The sequence below is a fragment of the Paralichthys olivaceus genome, chromosome 7 (genome assembly GCF_024713975.1).
Source record: "Paralichthys olivaceus isolate ysfri-2021 chromosome 7, ASM2471397v2, whole genome shotgun sequence".
NCBI lineage: Eukaryota > Metazoa > Chordata > Actinopteri > Pleuronectiformes > Paralichthyidae > Paralichthys > Paralichthys olivaceus.
In genome coordinates this window covers 20,430,706-20,457,128 of record NC_091099.1, presented here as the reverse complement: position 1 = coordinate 20,457,128, position 26,423 = coordinate 20,430,706, and the positions used below count along the sequence as shown (strand labels likewise).

Sequence of the window (26,423 nt, the reverse complement as noted above, 5' to 3'; positions counted from 1 at the left end):
TGCCTCCAGTTTCCTGCCTGCTTTGGCCTGAGTCTGCGTTCGTCCCTGACCAGCTGTCGCACCAGGAAAGCAAACAGAGAGAAACCCCGTGCTGAGCTGAAGGAACCACTGTCTGTCATTTCAAACTCATCATATATTCCAAAACACTTCTGGAAGGTATTAGGTAATTGACACTGAAAACGGCCATGTGCTTAATGGCTGTGTTGATGAACATCAACAATCTCTTGGGACAGAAATACTAAGGCTGCAGCAACTACAGACAGATCTGCCCAATGTCTTTTTGATAAATCATCTTTTAGCCTCAAACATCATGAACAATTATAAAAGCAGGACCCCCCCACAGTTAACAAAGCTCAAGGTGAAGTCTTAAGTGCCAAAAGACCTCAACCCAATTCAGTTTACTGTCACACAAGTCAAAGACAAGCAGCACTTCCGTTTAGTATGTTTGCATGAAACATGATTGAAACAGCAAATCACTTATCTAACATTTTATTTTGATCGACTAGTTGTTGCAGCTCTAATAAAAACCCTTCTGGTAATTTGCTTCATAAACACAAAGTTGGTTTTGAAATTGCAATCTCATTATTATGGGCATTTTCACATTTTGTACATGTATCATTCATATTTTAGAATTCGTCAAATTTGTATACTCAATGTTTTCATGGTTTTTAACATCTTGTACGTCTTAGGGACGGGTTTCTTACAAGGTTTAACAAATTAATATCCAAGCACAAAATGATGATATGATTCACATTTTGTTATTTTAAGACATGACTAATTCTGATGGAAGCAGGATGTAAAAAAGTAATAATGACTCACAGCTCAAAACTAACGCACATGACACAATGTGGGCAACCAATTCTAATTTAGACGAGCAGCAGAAACAAAACATCATTACTGAGGCCGCTCCTCTTCAAACTGGCTCGAAAGTCTAAAACATCTGGGGAAGAGAAGATGGAGAGTTTTATGTAAAGGGGACATGAGGAGAAAGCCGTCATTAGGTTGTGAACACTCTAACTGCCAGCGTCTCCACTGGGGTGGGGGTGGGGGTGGGGTTCACTGTGGATAGTGGCAACTGGACAAACATTATCTAACAAAGGTCGTCTCCTGTGATAATAAGCTGGTATTTACTAACTGTACACATGAAGGGATATAATGTGGAGGAACAACAGCAATTTCTCCTGAACAATAATATTAGCCCACCCAAATGTGCAGAAAATACCAGAAATAACATTCACAGTGCTGCACATGAATGTATTTTCATATGATTGTGTGGCTGAAATCTTGCAGGGATTTCCCCACTTTAGTGTCACCTCTATACAGCCTGTAATGAGGCTGAGAAGAAGAAGACGAAGAGCCCTCCTCCAGTGAAGATACCTTTGGAAGATTGTGTGTTATAAAGAGAGATTATGCCCCTGGGCTGTTTAAATGCTAAACAGGCAAAATTTACCCTCAGTGCTTCAGGTCTTTTGATCTTCCACCTTTTTAAATGGAAAACAGCTCCAATGAATTCTGCATTATGATTAATAATATACACTAAATATTTCATCTTTTGATCTCCACAGAAGTACAGACCATTGTTGTAGCCAAGTCAATTAAAAATATCCAGCTCTTTTTTAAATTCTTTATTTATTCTTTATTTTAAGATACAAATGCCAAACATAAAGGAATCCTCTTAGAAACACAACACTGGAATAAAAAAAAAATCCAGTCAAAATTCTATGAGGTTAACAGTCAAAATAGCAAGAAACAAACTCATATAATACCATAAAAACACATCAATTTGTTTTCAAATCAATCATAGAAAACCTGAAGAGCGGACAAACAAGAGAACTACAATAGCTTGAATGTTGATGAACATCTAGGAAAGAATGAAGCCGTGTCACCAATAAATTTCAACATCACGAGTCAATAGAAAGCATGCAGACGTGGATATCAAGGGTGGCTCCTCATGGAAACGTCTGCAACAATAATAAATATTGTACAGTGTTTGACACCAACATCCATCCCAGCCTCTCGATGACACCGCTATCCCCTCATGCATTTTTAAAGATCTCTAATTTAATATTCATTGTTATCCAAACTAACAGTGTAATATTGCACAAGCCCATAATTCATAATTCATGGGGTGGAGCCGTTTAAAATACTGTGACGGGGGTGGCAGAAGCAGATGATAGAGCGGGTCATGTCACATGTCCGGTGGAAGCGTATAAATCGCTTTTAATTTGGTTTCTCTCTTTCAGTCTTATCAGCGGGACCACAGCTTTTAACTGGAGGCTAAATGCTGGACCCTAAATAAATGGCCGGCAGCCAACATCTACTAATAAGAACAGACTCACCTACTAAAGAACTGTGTATATGCATGTCACATATTAACACTTAACACTAGACTTTCAAAACTCAGTTCACCAAAGAAACAGCAAGTCTATTTTCTTCTCTTCGTTTTTTTTTCTTTACCTTTACATGTTATAATGACTATGTTTTATGTTTACGGTTCATTCTTCAATGCACAATACTGTTTTTTTCTTTTTTTGGTTTTTAGATATTTGAAATATCAAAACAGAAATATCCAAGTGCCATAAAAAAATTAAAGTAGGTGAACACAACTAGAAGCACAGCTGAGTGAGGGGATTAGTGGCGTTTCAGTAGCATTCGCTGAACATTAGGAGCAGATCTGTACTGACCTGAGTCATCCACTGTTTTTTATTTTGCAGCCGTTTACACTATTGTTAACTTTCAGTTTATGATGCAAAGCGACGAGTAATACGTGGAAATGTTGGACGAGTATCGCCTTAGTGTAATTATTCTAGCAAATACATGAGTGCTATGTGTTATTTGAAAAATCCTGTCAGCCGGATAAAATGTGAAGTGAGAAAGATCAACACAAGCTTCCTGTGACAGTGACTCCACTTCAAACAGCCTGCTCAAGATGAAACTGACAGATCGAGATCTTTCTTTAAAAAAACACTTCTGAGCAGGTCATATAAGCAGCTGTCACATGAAACCTTACAATCAAGCCACTAAATAAAATGACTGTCAAACAAAGGTGAAATAATTGAGTAAATCTGGAGCTGGAATAATCCGAAGAAGTTGTTATGCACTGGAGAAGTTACAGAGTTGCTGAAGTCATCACTGAAAACCCAATTAACATCATTTTACAATCAGCTGTAAATAATGGCCTCTAAACATTTCAAGTGTTACATTTTTGTCACTTGCAAGCTGCACGTCCATCTCTCACAAGTATCTAACACCAGACATTTTTATGATTGTAGATCTTTGAAATGATTTATCTGCCTGTCACACCTGATCCTTTTTCTTTGCTCTTCGTTATTATTCAAATGTTGGAACTAGTTGTCGAGATAATGTCTAAACTCTTAAACACAGATACTACACATTTTGTTTACAGCGTCCATATTTTTTTTTTCCACACTCCAACTTCAATTCACAACTCTGGAAGTTGGACCTTCCGAGGAGCACGTAAATGCACAGTAATATTCTGAATGAGTAATGTAAGACTTGTATAAATGTCTTTTTATGGCTGAAGATCTCACACCAGCTCACGGCAGCTCACGTGGAAGTCTCACATTTCTTTTAAACTCGTTCAGTAAAGATTTGAAAGTCTTTTTGTTCCTTGATGATGACATCCTGTTTGTCCATGACATCACACAATGTTTGGCTGTTTAGATGACTGGGTGTGATGGTTCATTGACTGATTATGTTCCACATAATCTATGAATGTAGTTGATGGCTCTTTTGGTTTACTGTTTATCTACATCAGTGCAGTATTTTTCTATAAAAACGCACAGGAACAAAAAACCGAGGGTGTGTTTGGCACAAAACTTCACCCTGATGAGGCCAAATGCAACAAAGTGATTCACACGTAACTTTGTAAAAACTGGACCACAGATTCACAGACAGGTTCAGTAAAAATACAAATCTAGATAGATTCTGTTATTGGCTACTACACATACAGTATATGTTTAACCCACGTGAATACTGTTAACCTTTAATGTTGTAGAAAATATGAACTGCAGGGACAAGATTTTTAGTCAATTATTTTTTTCTCAACAAACACAGAAATTGTCTCAACAAGAGAAATAATCAATCAGAAGCATCAACGTACTGTTTTGTCTAAAGATAATATATATTCTGTGTGTGTTGGGGGGGGATCAAGTGTGCAAGCGGTTAAATGGAGCGTATGTACATCACCAGCCATGGGTCTTGGAGGTTCGACGTTTCAGGTAGAGCTGATGTAGGATCAGGCAGCACCAACTGATACAGCAGCAGTATTGTTACCCCTGACCCCTGACCCCTGACCCAGGGATCAACTTTCATTTAGCCTGTAGGTGAAACAACCCCGGAATATGCACGGTCACTTTTTGAAGCGAGCACATATTTGCTTTTTTTTCAGCAAATGAAAAATGAAGGGACACATGAGCAAAACTCTAGGCCCCAGTGACAGGGGTGAGGGGTAACGTCTCCCACCTCTGGGTGGGGTAGGCGAGGTGCTACTCTGGTGTTTGCTGCCCCCTAGGGCTGAGAGCAAGGCAGTGCAGGTGTGGCTCAGGAGGGACAAGGGAGAGAGGGAAGAGAAGGTGGGAAGTGGGGGAGGAGGTAGAGAGGGGAGGAGGAGGAGGGGAGATGGGTACTGGGCGGTGTTACTCGTCACAGCCCAGGAGCTCCATTCGCAGGGTGATGCGGTCGTGCCACTCCCACGGCAGAATGCGAACATATCGACTGTAGAACGGCGGCTCAAAGATGTTCTTTTTGTGAACGTTGTTGTCGCTGTTGCCGGGAAAGATCTGGACAGAGAGAAGCAGCCAATCAACACACATAGCACCTAAAAACCTAAATAACAAAATGTGTTTTTATGCTGCAAGTTAATGATAGGGGATGGTGAGTGGTACACATTAAAGGGATAGTTAACTGAAAAATGAAAATTCACTTATTATATACTCACCACTTGGAGGGGTGGGTGAAGTGTTTAAATCAACAAAAGTAGCCTAGAGTCCACTAGTGGACACGCACACGAAAGCACACCCCACATGTGCCCTTGGGCGAGAGTGTGTGTGGTGTTCTGAGGTGCCCGAGGGGATGTGAATGCACCTCAGATGACATTTAGGCTCTAAACACGGTGTAAATGAACTATAGTTTCAAGTCGAATATGAATGTCTGTGCTTGCAGACACTTGGATGACACCACACGAGAGGTATGGAGGCATTTTCATTTTTTTCTGTTTTATTACGTCTGAAGAAATGGTCACCATTTACTTCAATAGTACTGGATTTGGCTGCAATGCTGTTTACCCCTGAGACTCCAGAAGTGTTTTGTGGACTCAAACACTTCACCCACCCCTCCATCAGCATAGTGGTGAGTAGACAATGAGTGAATTTTCATTTTTCAGTGAACTATCCCTTTTATACTTATAAAAGATTGTTATTCTTTAACACTTTGTTTATTACATTGTTATCGCTTCATGTTATTACAATTTCCCAATATAATCTGACTTTGTTTTTTATTATTATTTTTTCATGATGAGAGCCTGAAAACAACAGTGTTTAAAATTAACTGCTGTCCCGAAAACAAAATACTAGCTATTGGTCTTTGTAGTACAGGCCCCAGAACTCTGGAGTGACTCACCAGCTGAGTGTACCTTCTACATCTGTTACTGCTTTTAAATCCATTCTTGAACTCTCATTGATGTGTGAATTTTATTTTATAGTTCTTTTCATCCTTTTGTGAAGCACTTTGTCAATCAAGAAAAGTGCTATAAAAAATAAAGCTTATTTTTATAAAACATGTATGACAATAAATGTGATTACTGTAAGTCATTATTTCCTGTGGATGACTTGTGACTCGTACAATGAGAGTTTAACAGTGATATATATATATTCACAAACCTTTTCTGACACAATGTGAGAAGAAAAAAAAACTCTGCTCGTATTGTTTTCCCATGTGTGAGTTTGAAATGCAGACAATCTGACTTTTATCTGACTGCACATAAGATGCCAGATAAAAATCACGTAAAAGGAATTTTGGCAATCGAACGTACCTCATAAACAAATGCCTAAATTATGCCATCAAATAGAAATTCAAGCCATAAACTGAAATTTCAGTCATAAACATTTCAAGTCAGAGCAACAAATATCAGAGCCCCACAACCTTGATTTATAGACTCTGTTTGGTTCATCTGGCAGATAAATGGGTTTGTGAATGCATCATGTAGGAACGCATACAGAAAACGAATCAGGCACAGAGTCATCGCGATTGGTTCCATGTGTGTCAACGAGAACGCCAGAGACAAGTTTTTCACTTTTCCTTTAAGACCCCACAGACGAACTGTTTATAAAAAAGTCATCAAGGAGTACTCTTTTCTAAAACTATTATTATCATTATAGGATGTATCTCTTACCCTATACCGTATTTTCCTATCACAAGTGTTTTTCCCACATTAATCTTTATTGCCTTTATACATTTATACAAAACAAACTAAAAGTTTTGTTAATAAAGTGTTTCTATCCAATAAGTTATATTGGTAATAGTGAAATGCAGACCCGATGTCTTCATCTCTAAACTAAAAACTTTTCCTATTTTCTGGTAAATACATCTTCTTTCGCTCTTGAACAATAAGAAATCTATTCATCACATATATTTCCAGTAATACTTTTAACAAATGTCCATGACTGGGTGTGTTCATATAAAGCCAGTTTCCTTGGCTTTTTCTCCAGCCGTTAGCAGAATGTTGACCAGATGCTAAACTTCCTCATTCACATTAGTTATATTGCTCAAGTAGAAAACACTTCTTGGGGATTGTATGTCCAAGCATCTCGTTCAGCATTAAATTCACTCATTCAGGCAACTCCAGCAGAAATGAGAGTAAAAGAATATATAGTTTTATGTCTGTATGGCCACACTGCCTCCAAGAAGTTTGCTTCTGATATTGGGTAAAATAAAGAAGCGAAATACATTCTTTAAAATCCTCTCATTGTTTGTTAGTATGTGGATGTCTGTAATGTTTCCCACATACTTAACATTTCTGACCATGTTTCTGGTAGCTGGACTGACCTTGTCTGTGTTTGTGGTTTCGTCCTTCACAATGGTCCAGGACTGCCCGTTGTCACTGTGAGCCACTTTAAAGGCCATAACAAACTGGATGGCGCCAAAGTCCTTGGCCCCTTGTGTGATGATTCCTGTGATCTTCTTGGGAGACAGGAGGTCCACCTGAGCACAAAAACGAAGCTACAATTTACAAAAGCAGTGTTGGGAAAAAAAACAACGTACAGCTTTGTCTTGTTCTTCTCCCGCTATACCTGCAGCCACTCAGATCGGTTGTTGGTGGCGGCGGTCCAGGCGTTCGTCTTGCCCTGCTTGTCCAGTCGGGCATAGTGAGGGTGCCAGTTGAAGGCCTCGATGCCCCAGGTGCGGAATGTGCTGGAGGCTGTGATCTGGCGGTCAGACACCAGTCGAGACTTCATGCCCATCGGTTCAGAGCAACCTGAAGTGTTTGAATACACTGTGGAGGTGAGATCAGGCAGAGTAACAGAGGAAGAGACAGAGAAAAAGAGGAATGGAAAGAGAGAGAAAAAGAAAGTATGATAGACAGGGGACAGACAAGAAGCGGCTCAGGCCAGCCAGTGATGTGAGGCAGCAAATGGACATTTAGATGTGATGATGGTGGAGGACGAGATTAGCAGATACAGCAGGCAGAGATATGACATACATACCATATGCAGCTGTAGCCGAGCTGATATAGTGGAATCTAACGGTTCACTCACTCAACTCTTTGTTTCTTCTAGCTGTTTAAGTTAGAGGCCATGTTGAATAAAATTCATATTATTCTCATAATATTACATCTTCGTTCTCATAATATTGTGACTGTATTCTCAAAATCTAATACTCACACAACAAAGTTTTATGATGATCCTTCACAAGTTTGCCGTTAACAGTTTTCTTATGCTCACTGTATCAATTCATATATCCAGTATGAACTGAATGTTTATCATGAAGTATAAACAAACTTGTGGAACTCATTATTTAATTTATAAAGGCTGAAACAGACGTCTGAATGACAGTAGCTTAGTAAGGCAGCAGAGCATGCAGGTCAGATGAGCAGAGAGCGAAAGCTGCATGACGAAATTCAGAACTTTAGCTGTGCTTTCGCTGCTTTGCAGTGCGTGAAAGAGGAATCAAGTCTGTCCTATAACCATCAAGAAACAAATGATCACTCCAAAAAAAAAGGACCAAAAGTCATTCAAACACACACATGCTGGTTGTGATCTCTCGTCCGACTGAGAGGTGACCTTAAAACCAAACAAGCTACAAATAGCAGATTGAACAGTTTTGCAGTCATGCAAAAAATTGCAAGATGGAAGAAGAACAGACACTGACCTGAGAAGTGACACAAACATCCAAAAATATTAACATAAAATGTGTAAAAAACAAAGAAAAACCCACACTGGTTTATGATAACAAAGAAAAGACATTTCTTGCAATACAGAATACAAAGAACTCAGCATGTTTGCCTGCTGGGTTGACATTTCATTTCAGATGACAAATGTGAAAAATGTCTCAGCAGTAAAACAAAGTCTCTGAATCATGAATATTTGATGCATGTGTGTCGCTATCATTACAATAAAATATTTATATGGTTTTGATGAGAGCTCCAGGATCCTCTTGGAATAGACTTGTCAGACCGCATGCAATTGTGTTCAAAGTTACTGAGTAATGAAATCATCTGAGCAGGGGCCGGGCAATTAATAGAATATGTATCTAAACCGACATTTATATCCTCTCACCAACATAATCTTGCTCATGTCGGTTAATACATTTCCCAGTGTGTGCATTCACAAACTAACGAGGGCATAAAATAATCGTTCATTAATCATAATCTCGCTAAAGGTGTGAAATAATTGTGGTATTGATTTGTCATATCACCATCGGTCATGATCGGTCACCGAGTGTAAGACTGAAAATAATTAGTGAGGAAACACAGCATGTAAATGCTGAGGGAGTGAAATGAGTATTACATTTACTACTTTATATCAGTCACTAACAAACATCAGTGAACTGAACACCTTTGGTTTGCGGATGTACATGCAGAGTGTATGTTTTATGTTCTTTTCTGTGTAAGTTTACCATTTAGCTCGCAGCCCACCAGCTCCATGCGCAGGGTGCAGGCCTTGCGACACACCACCGGTACAACGCGGATAAACTGGGCGATGATTGGAGGGTCAAACAAGTTGGTCTTGGTGCCGTCATTGTCCACGTTTCCTACAAATACCTACAACACAGGTAGGGACTTAGCAAATCCAATCAAGTACACAGTTAATAATTTTTAATTTCATAACTAATAATGATTTTATTAGTAGCAGTTTTATTTTATTAATGTTTTCCAAGCAGATTGTAGTCACTGTCTACAGGATGGACTGCAGCAAGTTTATTGCAAACATGAAATATTATATATATGTTATAAATGTTTTCCTAAAAAAAATGTGTTTACGTGTGGTAATGTGGTCTTTTGTCAAACCAAAAGACAGTACACAGTCTATTTACAGTAGAATGTGACCAGACACTGCAGTTTGTTAGTGTAGAAAAGACAATGCTCCCTCTAGTGGTTCATTTCTATCTTTAGGAAATATGGCGTGGTTTGTGTGTTTACACTAATGTGTTTTGACATTTTTTAATGTTTCAAGTGTCACAGGGGACAAAAAACTACTTAAAATGAGAGGGCTTTAGTGTCCTGATGTATCTCCTCACATTATCCTTTCTCTGTCCGTCGGTTCTGTACATGGTGTATGTCTTGCCGTCCAGACTGGAGGCCACCTTGAAGGCCTTAATGAACTCGGCTGTTCCAATGCGACTGGCACCTTGAGTCACAATACCTGTGATACGCATTTTCCTCTGCATGTTGATCTGGAATTGAGGAAAAGGATTAATTTCCGTTTTTAATAGAACTTCTAACATTTCTACAAAAACAAAGACCTCAAGACTACTAATACTAACTTAAGATGAATCATCCTGATCTACCCACTAAATTAATTGTGTACGTATCTGCTGAAGCCCTGGTCTCACCTCTATCCATGGGTTCCTGTCATGTGCAGCAGCGCTCCAGGCATTAACCAGCCCCTTGTTGTGGAGGCGGGAGAGCTCAGGTCCCCAGCGTTGCAGGCCCAGCAGGCTGTAGCGGACTGATGAGGCTGAGATCTGGGATTCAGCGATGCCCCCTCCCTCCATGCCAAGCAGAGAAATGCAGCCTGTGGAGAAGAAGTGTGGAGGAGGGCAGATTCACACGTCAGCGTGACATTTCCCTCATGGAAATTCAGCTTACAATAAACTTTCAGACACCTGATTAAAAGGTCCCTGTACGAAGGTTAGCTCAACTGGAAATCCAATACTATAAACAAATTTAGACAGACTGAAGAAGGATAGTGAAGACATGGTGCTAGTCCAACTCATATTGACAAGAAAGAGCCATGTGTGACTATATATTCACCTACTCAGGTCTAATATATCTCTTATCTTTACAAAATCTCTACAGAGCTTTGCAGCCATCTGGCTCTAAGGCGAGAGCATGTTTTTGTGGCTGGTTACACTTACGCAGTTGGCAGTGTTTGCCCACATAAGGCGAGGGGCAGTGGCATTTGAAATCTCCATCCAGGTCCCTGCAGATGCCTCCATTCTCGCATGGCTGGCCGGCACAGTCGTTTATATCTACAGAGAGATAATCCCCATCATGACTAAACTGTGGTTGAACCAAAAAACAGCTCACCAGTCAACTTTAATCAACCAGTCTGGACGTAGATCACAGTTAGGAGTGAGTACAGATCACGTCATGCTGGAGATTTAAGTGTGAATATTTCTCAGACTGAGGTTAGCTGAAGCCATGCTGACAGAAGCTTGTTCTTATCATTACAGTAAACGTAGCCTTGATCAAGATATGTGGTGTCAAAGAAGCAGCTGCACCAGGAGATCATGTGGTCAGCAGGAAAGTATATAATGGAAGGGTTCAGAGAGTAAATGTATTTTGTTGGGTGCCTGTAGAGGATTTATAAAACTTTATTATGCATGCGATGGGATAAATATCATGCCATTTTCTGAAACCGAAACAAAATGCTGAAAGGTTAAAGGCGCCAGGATGATGACCCAAAAACTGTGTACATCTGATAACTTTAAAAATTAATATATGTTCTTTCAAAACTCAACAAAATTATGTTTGCAGAGATTTGTCTTTTCAGCTCAATAAAAATGTTCTGCAAGGCTTCAAAACTTTGTTTCAATCATGCAAAAAGTTCATAAAAGCCTTATTTTTTGTTTAGAAAAAGTGGATTGACTGTATAATTTCCTTGTAATTCTTTGCATTTCCTCTCGATGGCACCCTTACCATCACTATCAGCTCTGAGTCTGTGTTCAATGAGTCAGGGAGCTAAACGAATTGACAGAGTGAAACAGGGATAAACTCAAACTCCTTTTTATCTCGCCCCCTCGAGAACTGCCAGTGTGACTAAACCAGCTTTAGTCGAGGTTCATATTTAGGTGGTTGTACAGATGACTGCACGCCAAGAGCTCTGAAGCTTTTATCCCTAGATGTTGTTAATATGCAAACAAACAACCCACATGCAGTGTCCATAAATAGCTCCATGTTCAAACATTTTTTTTTTTTTTTTCCCCACACAGACACGAGAGGAAAAGAGTCATTCTGAAATGTGCATCCATAACATCTGGATGTTTAAGTCCACAGTCATGACACTTCTAGGTCTGGGAGCTCACTCTAAATCACATAAAAAAGACTATTTCTAGCAGCAGCAGCTGAATATTTTAAACATCAAGTTCCAAACACTTTAAATAACTCTTTAATCACTTTCATGTGGCAGCACAATTTGATAGCAGCTACCTCTGTCTGTATCCAGATGTGCTGATACACTCATAACATCAGGACATATTTTAGGTTTGCCTGGGAGAATGTGTAACCAGCAGCTTTGGTGCTACAAGCACTTCAATCTAAGTTTTTGTAGCATACAAACCAGCATATGAGACATGTCAGAAAATACAACACCTGCAAGCCAGAGACATGAATCACAAATTGATGACCGACTGACGGACAGTCTGGTCAAGCCGTGACGTGTGTCAGCTGGTGGCGGCCTCTCCAGTAAGAGGATTGGGCAACAGAAGGACCATACAGTCTGGTCAGCTTCAGCCGCTAATCTATTTATGTGACAACCAGATAAAGGCGGAGGGGGACTGAGGTTCACGCATCATCCATGAGAACTGTGCTGGAAATTCCTAGATCCTATTGGTAGTTCTCTACACCACTGACCTAGCCAACAGCTGAATTGCTCTGACCAAACAGAAGAGGTGATGAAACTCGTCGCTTCTTTTCTGTGCATGTAACACTCTGTAAACAGTACGCTGTCTCAATAAAAAGTCCAGGACAAGAGAAGATGACCTGAATTGTGCCGTCATTCCCCAAAGATACTGTTTCTGTCCTTGATAATGTGCAACTTACCTTAAGATAATGTTACACAACCTTCTATCTGTGCTAAGTGGCACGTCTCAAATATTGAAATGTGTTGTGAATTAAACTTACAGAAAGATACACAGTGGACGTAGCTGTTTATTCAACAGAAATGTCGGCCACAGAAGAGGTGGGTATATTTTGTTTACCAGTGAAAGCTGTACGCACGACATGTAAACGCTGCTCCCATTACCTGTAAACATGCCTCAGGGTAAAGACATCGGAACTACTTCAACCAAGACAAATAACACAACAGCTGTACATATTGTATGAAGCAGTATCCTCTACTAAGCACTTACAGATTTTTGGAGTAGGGGCATGTGCATGGCCTGTGTCCAAAAAACCCTATAGCTTACAAGAGAAACAGCTCACTACCACAATATAGAGAGTGTCGGTATCTGTCTCAGCATGAAGCAAAAAGCCGATACAAATCTTATCTGAAACCAGACCCTGATCAATGCTAAGCCAAGGTCAGCTGGCAGTGCATGTGGTGATCAGCAAAGCTGTCTATGCCTGTGCTGCAGCCATCAAGAGTTGAGGCTAAATACAAGGTGCAAGTGTGCATCTGTCAGCCCGAAGGTTAAGTTAATAACATTTGTCTTTACGGAAGTGTGGCCTAATACTGCAATATTCAAGTGTACAGGAAAACTGTGATCAACCTTGCACCTTTTATCCAATATTGAAAAAAAAGTTGAAAGTTTGCACAATAGTTAAACTAGACTAATAAAACATAAAATAAGGAAATTACATATTTTTAATCTCCAGTTCCCATGTTACCATGGTTTAGAGACTATGGGGGGTGCTCTCAAAACATTATGGTCACCAGACAAAACCACAATGGGATTATTGATGAAAAAAAAAAGGTTTCCAGATGTGTAATTTGCTGTGCACTGTGAAGACTGGACTAGTATTAGTACACCAGGGAGCGCCACAGCAGCACCCGGAATAGCTTTAAATTGGACGTCTGCCATGGTGTCAGTCTGCTGGAGGGATGCAGAGCTCTGACTTGAAACTTCTGATGTCATAAAGTGTATTTACAGAGCATATTATTTAAAGCTGGTTTCTAAGCACTCTCTGTGTATAAATCAAGGTACAGTGACATCAGATCCTGTGCACTGGTAAATAATAGCTGTGGTTCTATAGAAGTGCAACAACTTCAGCTATTTAATATCTTAATTATTGCATTTGCAGTTCACAGTTTTAATGTAAGATCAACTAAATGTAGGCTACATTTGTACACTTGTTGACTGTTTCTTTAAAGCAAACATACAGAGGGACCTTAAAAAAGATCTTAGTCAGAGAAATGAATCGTCACCAAACTTAAAAAGTCATGAACCCTTGTGGCTTGCATGAATGCAAAAGGGAGTCCCATGGATGTTTAACAACAATGGATTTCCCCGGACTGAACACCACATTGTGATGACATATTTATATAACTGGTACTTGTAGTTTCTGAAGGAGCTCACACAAAGCGCTCAACCCCCATCTGCATGGTGTGGTCAAAGGCATAGGAGTAACGGATGTGAATATACAGTACTTAACTTTGTCAGTGAAAACAAAAATGTTGTTGATGAAAAAGAACATTCTTACTTTACCATTTATTATTAATCAAATAAATACTCCTTCCTAATTTTCTGGTACTACAGAGCTGGAAATTTAGTTTTCGTCATTCAATCTCTCCAACAAGATTCCTCTTGACTGATTTAAAAAGGAACTTAAGGTAAGTCTCAACTGTCACCAGCTTCTCATCAAATATAATTTTAGTCTACATGAAATAACCGTCTAACCATTCTATCCAACTAGCTGTACTGGTTTTCCTTGAACAAAAACACCTCTGTGGTTCATTATGGCTAAAACTCTCATCAGTCTGTTGTTGTTTACATGTGAACGTTCAGCCTCTCCAATTTAAAACCTGACAGCTGCTTCTGTTACTTAAAATATTGTTGTAATTTGAGGTAAGCAGATCAAGTAGGTTAAATGTAGCTTGTGAAATGGAAACAATCTTAAACAAGGGAATATAAGTCAGAGAGGAGCGAGTTACTTTCATTTAAAGAGAACTTTATGTAAAAACACCCTTAGTCAGAAATGTACTGTATATAGATGTATTATATACACACATACACACACATACTCTCTCCAAAGGGGGCATGAAGCCCGGTCTGCCCACACTACCACATCCTGGGAGGAGCTAAAAACTCAACTGCGTTTATCTGTTGAGAAAATCTGGAATTTAGAGACGTAAGAAAGAAAAAGGCTCCCTCTTCCCTGAGTACTTCCATCTGCTTGAGCCCAAAGAGAAATGCCATTGACCTTTCTCTCTATTTTCTCTGCATCTCCACACTCCTCCCCACCCACTCATAGAGGCTTTTAGGCCAATTGGACAGTACAGTCACAAGTGCTGGAGCCAGACCTGAGCGGTGAGTGTGACATTGTCAGGAGGGCAGACCTAATTCACCGTTCCGCCTCCACGTTCACCGTTTTTCGCCCGGCAACAGTAGCAGTGCTGACGTTGTGAGCGCTCCATGTGGGCCGCCTGTTGGCTAGACCGGCACGAGGGATAAACAGTGTGTGTATGTGTTTACTAAACAGCCTGTATATGAGATCATGAGCTGTGTGGGGTTGTTCATGAGGGAGTGCACACATAATTTAAGGTTTCGTTTTCATCCAAAATTGGTTTCTCTAAAGAATTTTAGGTGAAATAAAATTCAGTAAATCATTTTTTTTTAAACTCAATTGTTCTTGTTTTTTTTTACTTGTTTCCAGTAAGTGAATATTAGTGGATGGTGTCTCTCACACACACACACACACGCTCACGCGCACACACACATGCACGCACGCGCGCACGAGAACACTTACACTAACACAGTCATCATTAGCTGTGAATGGAGGGGTACTCATAACCAGCACAGTCAAATGAATTCCCCTCATCAGTTTCCCTGAGGCGTTATCTGGTTAGTGTAAGTGCCTGCTCTGCAGAGGGCTCCTAGTCTGACAGCATTTTCCAGAAGAAAAGTGTGAATATATGGATTTTTATGAGCTGTGGTTTGTGGTTCTCAGGGTTAAAAGTAAAACACAGAACAGTTAACTTGGACTGTACTCAGTAAAATGAGTATGTTTGGAGCATAAATGTGGGCGGAGGAAATGTAGATTAAAATAGATGCAAACTTTAAAAACTAAAACGTCCTTGAAGGGATAGGCATACTGTCAGTAAAGTTTGAGTGCGTTAAACAACTAATTTATGGGAATGAAAGAAAGTTTTCTTTTCAGGGTTGGAGAAATAAAAAAAAGTGTGGTGGTGACGTGGTGTATCTAATGCTGACCTCGCTCTCAATGCCACATTTCTGCTGGACTTGAGTCAGGAACAAGGAGAGATAATGTTGACCTCAACACTTCCCTTTCTGTGAGAGAGTGTGTATGTGCATGCATGGGGAGTGTTTCTGTTTGTGGAAATCTTCTGCCTCCACATGCAGCCAAAGAAACAGAGAGCACCTGGATCCAAGAAGGAAAACACACACACACCCAGAACATTCTCTCTTGAATCCCAGTTTTACTGTTTTACCTTTTATCGAACTTAAATCTGCCCCTTGGACACCTAGGATAAAAAGGCACACATGATCAAACACAGAATGCACTTTGGCTTTTCCTAAAAGCTTCCTGCTAAATTAGTTCTTTCTGCACACAGGCCTACTGTTATTCTGCCGCCTTCTCGTGCAAACAGTAGCCATCTGTCTGCGAGGCTGGAGGCTGTTGGAGGAGGGCAGCACATGTTCCCAGCGTTGTTTCCCTCTTTAAGGCCTGACCCTGACTTAACCAACCTGGTCTGAGTGACGTGTGAATGAGGCTCCCATAAGGATCACAGCTGTCTGTCTGGTGGCCAGCACTCACGACAGCTGTCTCCAAGTTAGAGTGCCGGGTTAGAAAGATAAACAGTGACCTCATTAGCTTTGCTAAATGATTAAGTAGGAATGACTTGGACTAATTGAGTTCTCAATACATCAAGAAAATGTGAAGACTTGGCCAAAATGTTAATACACCAAAAACCTTTAAACTGGCCAGAACAAATATGCTTGGAAATAAAAACATAGAACAACTTTCCGTGAATCATGATTGAATTTGAAGCAGACTATTATTCAAAACCTCAGAGTTATAGCACAACTTTACAGAGAATATTGTTCAGATGCTGAACAACGTATTCATGTAATCCTCATTAAACTATTGAAGAGGTAGCACAGACTTACTGTTCTGGCAATGGACACCTTCAAAGCCCGGCTGACACTTGCAGACGTACTCGCTGAAGACGTCACCTCGGCGGGATTGGCCCGTCACCTCGCAGATGGCATCGTTCTTGCAGGGATTGGGGTTGCAGGGCCCTGTTGGAGGAGAGGAAAGACATGCATGAGTTGAACAGAGGTTAAGCAGTACTGTGTACTGTATGGTTTTTTTCTTCAGGATCTGGGTTAGGATGAATAACTTACCAGTCTCAGTCTCGTTGCAGGTTTCTCCAGAGAAGCCATCAAGACAGATACAGATGAATGGAGTTCCTGCTCCAGTAACACAGGTTCCACCATTACTGCACACATTCACCTCACAGTAATCCCCTGCACACAGAAGGGGAATGACAGGTTGATTGCTACAGAAATTTCAAATAGTGACAAGCAGCTCAAGTAGAGCAGCAGAAATGTATCTAGTAGAGAACAGAGGTCTGCGTCAATGAACCTCATGAACACAGAAAGTAAATTAAAAAACATTTTGACCCGCTCATATTGCAACACTGTCCCATTGATTTGGTGTAAAGAGTTAGAAACAGAAATCAGCTTCAGTTTGTGCACAAGTCACATTCTAGGCCCAGACTTCATAAATGCCTGACAGCTCAGCGTTTCCTGTCAACAAACATCTGATATCCCCAGGCCCATATTTCAGGACAGGAAGAGGACAATCAGATACTGCAGCAGTTGAGACTTGTCAGTGTTAGAAGAGTCGTTTTTTTAAGCATTATCTCAGAGTAAAACATGTTTTAAAGAGGTTCAAGAGCTCAAATCCTATTTTTCTTTCTTTATGGAAATTCTTGGTGAGAGAAATTAAAAAATAATTCTTAGATCGAACTGTCTTTTGTGAATTTAGTGTAGCAGGAAATACAACAGAGAATATAAGAAGAGTATATCTCAGAATATAATAGAAAATATATCAGAATATATCAGTCTATATTCAGCTGAATAGGACAGTGTTCTCAACATCATCACAGCATGATGCAGAAGTCTGACAAAGAGGAGTTCACTTCTTTGGATATTTATGATATTCTGGTCATACCAATATCGTCAGAAAATGAAAAAAACCTTTTATCCAGGATCCGCCAGCTCCCACTACGCAATCAGCACTGGCTCAGTGCCAGTGCTTTTGGTCGCAGTTAATTTTGCTTCTTACAAGGTCAAGGGAGCTTCATGTACAAAAGGAAAAATAAAGTTGATGGAGTAGAAAAACATTTCATACAAGGTGTAGCAGACAGTTAAAATTTCCATTGCAAATACATTTGTCATTTTTTCCCTTGTAGCTTGCTGCACGTTGGATGGGTTAGGCTGAACAGCTGAGTAAGCCGTCACTACACTGTAAACACAACAAGAGCACTGGATGCTTCCACCAGCTTCACCGCTGCTCTGCCAGATTCTGACAATCTGGCAGCTTTCAGGGCACGAGGGAAATCATGTCATCCAGCACTGGGTGGAGAAAATAAAGGAATGAGGAGGCACGTGGTGGTTTTCAACAGTGAAGACTGGAAGAGCAATGATTTATTGTCAGTGCCTCTCCTCCTTAAGTATATACTGTATATATTTAAAATAATAAATACCACAAATTGAAAACTAAGTATGATCAATTCAACTAGATACCATAGAATCTAACAAAATACTAAACTAGGCTCTATATATGGTTTGAACAACAAACCACGTGTAATTACAGTTTCCTGCACGCACACCTCGTTACACTGCGGAAATAAACTTTTAAATTATACCCTTATTACCCCATTTTGTCACTTTAAATATGGAGAGAGTAAATGATTTGGGAGCATTTTAACACCCAAGAGGGCAGGGATGACATTACCAAGTTAACATTTATCATTTGGATAATTGATGAGGAAATTAAGGTTGACACCCAAGTGTGACACTGGTGGTTCAAGAACCAAAGTGTGATGGGCTATGACCTGTTTTTTTCCTGGTTCTTTTAGCAGGGTGCATATTCCACCTCAAACAGAAATACGTGCAAACAAAAGTACTGTTTAGTCCAGCTGATGGTATAATTTCAGCGACCACAATGGCACAGCTGAAAGACATTTCAAAGACACTTGAAACTTCCTATGGATCATACATCCTGTGTCCTCTCCATCTTTCTCACCTCTATTTTATCCACTAAACAAAATTTGGACGCCATTCTCCATCAGAGGAAATGTAATGTAGATCTGTGTCACCAATGAGGAAGGAGGAAAAAATAGAAAGACTGAGATCCACTTTGCAAACATCCGTTTGGCTGTTTATCCACTGAACTGCACTTCTCATGGATGTCCAGTGTTATCAGTGTTGTATCCAGTGTCATGGCCTTCAAGTGCTTTCAAATCTCATGGGACTGTTACAACAGGCTTGGCTGGCACCGCCAACACATCCTTATCCAAATATTGCTTCCCGTTTATCTCAAGGGAAGGAGCACAACCTCTTTTCCTTCAGGGGCAGACTGCTCCAACAGGAAAAGATAAAATAACAACGTTAAACAAATGACCTCCTGAGAAAAGATTAAATATAATATTTTACTGGAACAATCTGATTGATTCACTCACTACAACGGCATGCATAACTCCAGCAAGGTCGAACAGTCCCCTTGTGAAACAACATTTAAATTCTCTAAATCCAGATTTTTATTTAGATCAAATTACAAACACAAACAAATGAGTCCTATAAACATGCCTGCTTTTTTCATCATAAAATGTTTGGGGATAAACGCTCAAATGTTAAAGGAAGTGAAAAAAAATAAAATCCTAGCTCTGCTGCTAAACTTTGGTTCCTCCTTAGGCAATGCCCCACCCCTCCACAAAATTCATGGAAACTGGCCGAGTAGTTTTTGCGTAAATGAAAGCATAACCTTCTCCTTTCTTCTTCTTCTTTCAGGAGACGGTCAGGATTTTAAGAGGAAATTAAATTAGTGATGTATTAGTCAAGGTGGTCAGTGACGAGACAGTGGTCAAACCATCAGAGACTTCAAAAAAAACACAACTGTATTAAATTACACAGTAATAAAGAAAACTGCTTATTTTTCCAACATATCCACAGTATATTACAAATATGATAGGATCACAAGACCCGCTTAAAGCAAAAACTGGCATTAAATTCAACCATTTAGAAAATGTAATAAGTAGTTGTGTATGTGGTTTCCTTTCTAAACTCTGCTGCTGTTTCAGAGGAAACCACAGAGTTGTTCTTCTCCTTAATCAACAGGAACAGCTGACAAATGCTGTTCCAGATAAACACAACTTTGTATTTCAAGATAAATCTGTGGCTCTCAGTTTATTTTATTGAGAAATCCATGATGGAACAAAGGCTTTGATTTTAGCACTTCTAATTTCACCCACCTCAATTTAAAGGGTCAGTTCTGTCATGAGTTGTCCATTTCTGAGACTTGTGCCTACATCATCAATACATTGCTAGTGAATCTTATCTGTTTTATGGTGCATGAAAAATGACATTACTTTCCAAATCATCCCCTCTGGTACTCACACTGAACAAACTTTCCACTTAGACATAGTCCTTATGACCGACACATACATGTTGGAGAATTTTTGAATGACCTATTCATCTCCATTGTGATGTGCAGGCAACCAAAATCTCAGGGATGTATTTAACAACGTCAGTGAGAAATTATTTTGTGTATTTCTTCAAGCTGCTGCTGCTGTTGTCTATGTCGGGAAATTTTCTAAAACTGTTCAGTTGTCCAGAAATATATCAAATATGGGCAAAACGCTTTAAGTGCTGTTTGTCTCTTTGACCTCTATATTAACCCTGTTTTGGCTGCATGTGCCTAAAAAAGAATGCTGCTGCAGCAGTGACTCCTAAATCCCTTTGTTAGAGGCGAAGTGAAAACAAGCCATAGCATGTTAGCATCTTGATGTTCTAATAAATCTTGGACTGAACCTGCAAATATCTATCTACTTATTCCAGAAATATCCGTCTGTGGAACGTGTATCTCAAGAACTCTTCTTGTGAGGTTGGCTACACACTTGGCATGGACCCCAAGGAAGTGCAGTGTCGACTTTGGTTTGATTTGGACACGTGATACGTTCTATGTTAATATAATTTGAATTAAAATGTAAACAGAGCCTTTCAGTCAGTGGGGGTGGCATAGCGTGCCTTAACAGGCAGTCTGCAGTGCAGGTTAAACAGGCCCTGGGTTTGAACAAACAGGTGAAAAGCTCTTTGTGCAGCAGTGGTGGCTTCAGGGTTCTTTGGATCAGCATCAAGAGAAAAAGCCCCTTCCAAACAGGCAAGTTTAGAACAGGCACTGCATTAGCATGGTGAATTGTAAAATATCAATTGTTCTAATTATTTAAAAAGCTGATATTCTCCTTAATAAATCAAAGTTAGAGCTTCCCTGCAGCATCTACCAATGCACTTACAACATTAAATACATTTGCACAGATGACACCACTGTGCTAAGTGTACCCAGCGCAGTGCCCCACTTTAACTTTACAGTGACAGATTAGGAAGGTATGTGGAGTTATGTTTGGCAGAACAAGCCATTTCCACCGGGCATTGTGCTTCTCTCATTCCTTATGAGTCATAGTCTGTGCCTTTCCCATGATGCCTCAGTGCAAGAATGAGTTTCAAATACCAGACCAAAAACACAGAGCAAAACATAACGATTCAGTCATCAGTGAGACCCACCAACAAGGGGTGGATGTGCTTCTGCGTGAGCTTGAGCCTTAGCTATGAGGACACAGCTCAACATGCGTGGCTGTCATATCGGTTCATGTAGCGAGATTCTTATTGCAAACATTGGGAGACATCCATGTGAGGCTCCACGTGCACACATCAAAAAAGCAATTCTTCGTTTTTCCACTTGAATCTCTTGAAGTAAACTTTAAGAAAACCAGGGTCACATCTTACATGAGAGCAGTGACTGCTACAGGGGGCATGTCTTGACATAAGCAACTAGGGCAATTCATTTGTTCACTTCTTAGAAGCTTCACAGAAAAACTACAAGATGCCCTGATCTAAGTCAACACATCTCCTCTCAAACTATATAAGATCATAGGTGAATGGACAAAAGGGAAACAACCATTTTACAAGGATAAGAGGTAAAGCTGATGGATAGTACCCTTTTACAAAAAATGTTGTAGGAAGTCATATAAGGGCTCTGCAAAATTGTTATGCAGACGAAGGAGCCATTACAGTCCACAAGTATTAGGAGTGAACTCTCTGAGGACATTCACAGCCCATATTGGTAAAACACTTAATGGCTTTGAGAATAAAATACCACTTTGGGGAAATGTCACCTTAACATGAGGGGCGTTCATGAATATTAATCAGTTTGATGCGAAACCAAATTGTTGTGACTGCTTATGAGTTTTTTATTTTTTAAATTCCTTGATTTTGCCGCTCCACGTTGACAAGGGATCTACTGTACTTATGCTCCATGAAGGTGGTGTCGTTAGGCCAATCGCACAGTCTGAGCACAAGCAAAGCAAATCTTAGCGCTAGCAGGGGCTATTTGAGTGCGACCACAGGGGTTTCAGTGAAAGCATTACAAATCAATAAGTCCTGCTCTCAAACTGAAAGACCACACTCATGAATAAACATAAAGAAAAAATACATAACTGTATTTTAAAGTAAATTCACTTAGAGAATGTTGTTAGGAAAATACAGAGTCCACAGCCATGGGCAAAAATCTTTCATCTGGCTTACTCTTATTAAAGATGACATGAAGATTAGCTGCACAGTAACAGTTGAAGAGGGATTGGGAGGAATTAGCTTATTAAAAAGGAACTATAAAAAAAGTGCCAGGTTGATCTGCTCCACATCTGACTGTGTAGGAGCCTTATATACACATATGAATAACCCTGAATATATTGTGTATGTGTGTATGTTCAAGTGTTTGTGGTTATGTCACTGCTCCATGTCCTGAGGCCTGAAAACAGTAACACTCTGCGCTCTGCTCTGTCACACACACTGGCATGCCGGAGCATATAGGCTGGCAGGCAAGTGTGGGAACTCTGTGTTCCAGAAAGCAAAGGAGAGCCGCCTGCGTCAAACACACACACACATACGCATACACACACACAGGTCCAGCCCTTGTTAAAACCGTTAAGGATGTGCTGAGGCATAATAAGAAGGCTTGAGACCTGTAGAGTGCCCATCAAGACTGATTGCCAAATTGCACCACTGAGTGCAGGAGACATTAGAAAGAGAGGACCTGGACAGGAAGTGGATTCATCAAGGTCGGGCCTGCTCTGAGTCCTTAAATAACCCTGAACCTTTTTGTCTATATGAAGATCAGCAGGACTCTTGCTGCAGGTTAGCTTTGTGTAATCTTCAAGTGTTACTCTAGAGCAGCACAGCCATCTGCTGAGGCTCAGAAAAAATAAAAACAAAGATAGCCAGCTGCTAAAAATACACTCAGACGTCACGCACCATCAACGCAACAACATGCTTTTCTCTGAAGAACTGTACTGGAATAATGTCACAACAACAACCGTCTTAACTGAATGTGATGCCTATGTGCAACACTGTTACTGAGCTCTGATCACTTGAACTCAAACATTTCATGTTTTTGGATTGAAGTAGTGACTATTTTGTCCTTCGATAAATCTTTTATTTAATACGACAGTGCTTAAAAAATTCAACATGGCAGATTGGAAAATGGGACGAGTGATACTAATCAAGTGGCCCAAATTAGACGATACTCCATATTGCAATGAAACATTGATTAAGGAAGCTATTCTGAGAGATTTGATGGGAAAAGTAATAAAGTAATTAGAGCTGAAGAAGACACATGCGGGAGGACACAGCACATGCAGATGGTACAAGGTGGATTTGACAAAGAAACACAGACATTCAACTTTCCCTCACACACATTCACAAACTTTCTGATTTAATTATGGATTCATACAGGATACTGTTGAAGATTCATTTTCTTTCACTCAATTTATCGATTAACCAACTGCTTTTTCAGCTCTATTCATTGGTTTGGTAGTGTGGTTTTTAAGTCTGATATTGATTGATTTAGAAATATACATTAATAAAAGCATACATATATATGTATATATATGTATGCGTATATTTAAAAAAATATTTGCGATCAAAAAAGTCAACATCTGACTCTTGTCAGGGTTGAAGTCCTAAAAACTTATTAAGTGAGCCACAGCACATGTTCAGTCTGTTGATGAGGGAAATCTCATTCATCAAAATAAAGGATAATTCATGTATCAAATGACCCCAAATAACCATTAATAAAACATGCAAATGAGTCACTGCCTGATCTGATGAGGACGAAGCACATCCATCACATTAGCAGGAAATTAAATTCCTGAATAAGTCCAATGTCTGCCTGATATATTGGTAATTGAACCCTATTTTACTCACGCATGTGAATTTGCACAGATTCTAACCGCAAAGTGTTTCAATGGACCTGAATGCATCCACAAATTACACACTCCTGCCACGCCATTGGGCCAGCATCTGGTTATATTTAGCGTGGGTTCACTCCGCTAGCTCTCAAGTGGTCCTGTGATTGAAGACATCCTCAGTCCTGACAAAGAATAGTTTTCTATTTCTCTCCCCTAAGCAGTTAACAGAGAAGACAAATGGGCCACAATGTGCTGAATTGAGCCTCATAGTGTAAAATGAACACTCTCCTCAGCTTTCAATTTGCCCTGTAAACATTTCACATGACACAGCAGTAGCAGGTCCAGTCCCACACCCCAACCCCCCCACCCTAAACTCCCTGACAGCGTTGAAAAGGTCTCAGTGACGACTGTTGTGGGTGGAAGTTCACTGGCATGTCGGTGTTGGCTGCTGTATCCGGAAAAGTGACTCAATGCTGTGGTCAGGGCAACCACACCTATTCTCTCTATATGGCCGTCCAGCCCCTGATACTTGAGGAAAAAACCAGCTGGGATGTATGTGCTTCTCTTCAGGCTGCAAATGTTTCCAGTTTCAGTTACAACAAAAAGATATTAAAAGGAGGGTATAAAACATTTATGCAAGAGATGCACCAGGGGAAACGTAGCAGCCTGGCTGTCACGCATGAGGGTGTTACAGGAAACAGAATGCAATACAGTCCACATTTTTAAGAAGTAACCGCATTGAGTCACATGTAAAGCTGAAACAATTACTTATTTAAATTAGCCGATGGTCAGAAAGTGAATTGGAAACTAGACTTTGACAGATAGAAAATGCTAAATACTACAGCTGATTGACCCTCCTGTCAATAGTCTTTAAAAAAAACTAGTCACTTACTAAGACTAAATATGATAATGTAGTAAGATTTTCATTTTAAAAGCTTTTTGAAGAACTCAATGTGTTTATGTTGACAATGAATTTTCAAAATATATTTAATGATGTGTTGTTCAAGTGAAAAAGACATGAGTACATATCATCTGTAGGCCCACAAATCCTAGAACCACCACTTGAGGGTTTGATGAGCAGATATAATGCCATATTTATATTCAAGAAAGTTACTCATGAGCAAGGGGGACTACTTAAACCGTATGTCTATAGGCCTACAACTAACCAGAGGCTTCAGTCAACTGTTTGACTATTTAATACAACATTGCCACATAAATCTATTAGTGACTTGAAAAGACCAGACCTCTGGAAACAAGCACTGATCCCTGAGTCGTGAAGGAAACGTCAAAGCTTGACTTGTCAACATGAAGGGGGTCAAAAGTCCAAATGTTTCGGGAAAAAACACAATCTGTCTTTCACATATAGCACCGACCCGACTTATGAATTCTCCTCCTTGTCTGAGTGCACGCAGTGGAAAAAGGGACATTTTCACATTTGGAAAATACATCATCATTCCAAGGATTCGTGTGACATGTGAAGTCTTCCCCTGTAGGTCTGTGAGGAGAAGTGAAGGCAGGAGAATGAGGCCATTTTGCCCTTTGTCCACTGCCCTAAATGTGTTTGATGCATGGAAATGCAAACAAAGCCAAACGCCGATGGCATGAGGTTAAACATAATAACCAGCCTGTATCTGTCCTGCTGTTTGAAAGGGGTCACTGTGCACCAAACTGCCCTCAGGTAAGCATTCATTCTGACTTAAGAGGCAGAGAAGAGGAACACCTGACAAACATGCAGCCCTATTTCTTATTTCTAATAAATGATGTGATCATCCTCCTAACTAAACTAATCTTGTAGTGTCTGAGCCAAACACTGACTCAGTCCTCACATTCCCGCACTGTGCTCTTCCTCGGGGGGGTTCGAACTTGTGTAGCTGCACATGTCACACTGCTGAAGAAGTGACGGGGCCAGGCTCAGGTTTACACCGTCACATAGCAAACACACGAGCTGAGAGTACATGACAACTGAGAGGGTTCAGTCAGGAACAAAGAGAGTGAGAGGAAGACAAGACAAAGAGAGAGAAACCATCAACTCAACGGAAACCTGCGACGCTCCGGGGACGTCCACGGTTTCAACTGTAAACAAACATGGGAGAGCAAACTTACCGTTCGCTGCCAACACCAGACAAGCCGCGAAAAGTTGCAGCCACATGAGAACTCGCGTGTGCTCCGTCATGGCTGCTGTTGTTGTGGGTTGTTGGAGTTGTCGGAGGTCGGTGGGGGACAGCGGGGCTCCGCGCTTCGCTGCTGCCGAGGCTCGCGCTCGTTGTGCGGCTCTTCAGTCCCGGGCAGCAGCCGTGGAGAGGGAGCACGTGC

At 40.3% G+C, this 26,423-nt stretch overlaps 1 protein-coding gene across 4 annotated transcripts; it reads right to left on the bottom strand.

Moving 5' to 3' along the window:
• Positions 1–1,610: 1,610 nt before the first annotated feature.
• On the bottom strand, positions 1,611–26,423 carry mfge8b (milk fat globule EGF and factor V/VIII domain containing b). 4 transcript variants are annotated; one of them, XM_020079202.2, is made up of 11 exons: positions 26,214–26,423; positions 16,987–17,109; positions 16,750–16,881; positions 16,071–16,103; positions 10,597–10,710; positions 10,072–10,253; positions 9,757–9,912; positions 9,136–9,280; positions 7,311–7,513; positions 7,066–7,221; positions 1,611–4,802 (listed from the first exon to the last, which is right to left on the bottom strand). In XM_020079202.2, the coding sequence occupies exons 1-11, from the start codon at positions 26,281–26,283 to the stop codon at positions 4,659–4,661; spliced, it is 1,458 nt and encodes a 485-aa protein (XP_019934761.2). In that variant the 5' UTR covers positions 26,284–26,423; the 3' UTR covers positions 1,611–4,658. The 4 variants fall into 4 exon arrangements, with proteins under 4 accessions (XP_019934761.2, XP_019934762.2, XP_019934763.2 ...); XM_020079203.2 differs by having other exon boundaries at positions 7,311–7,495; XM_020079204.2 differs by lacking the exon at positions 16,071–16,103 and having other exon boundaries at positions 26,214–26,401.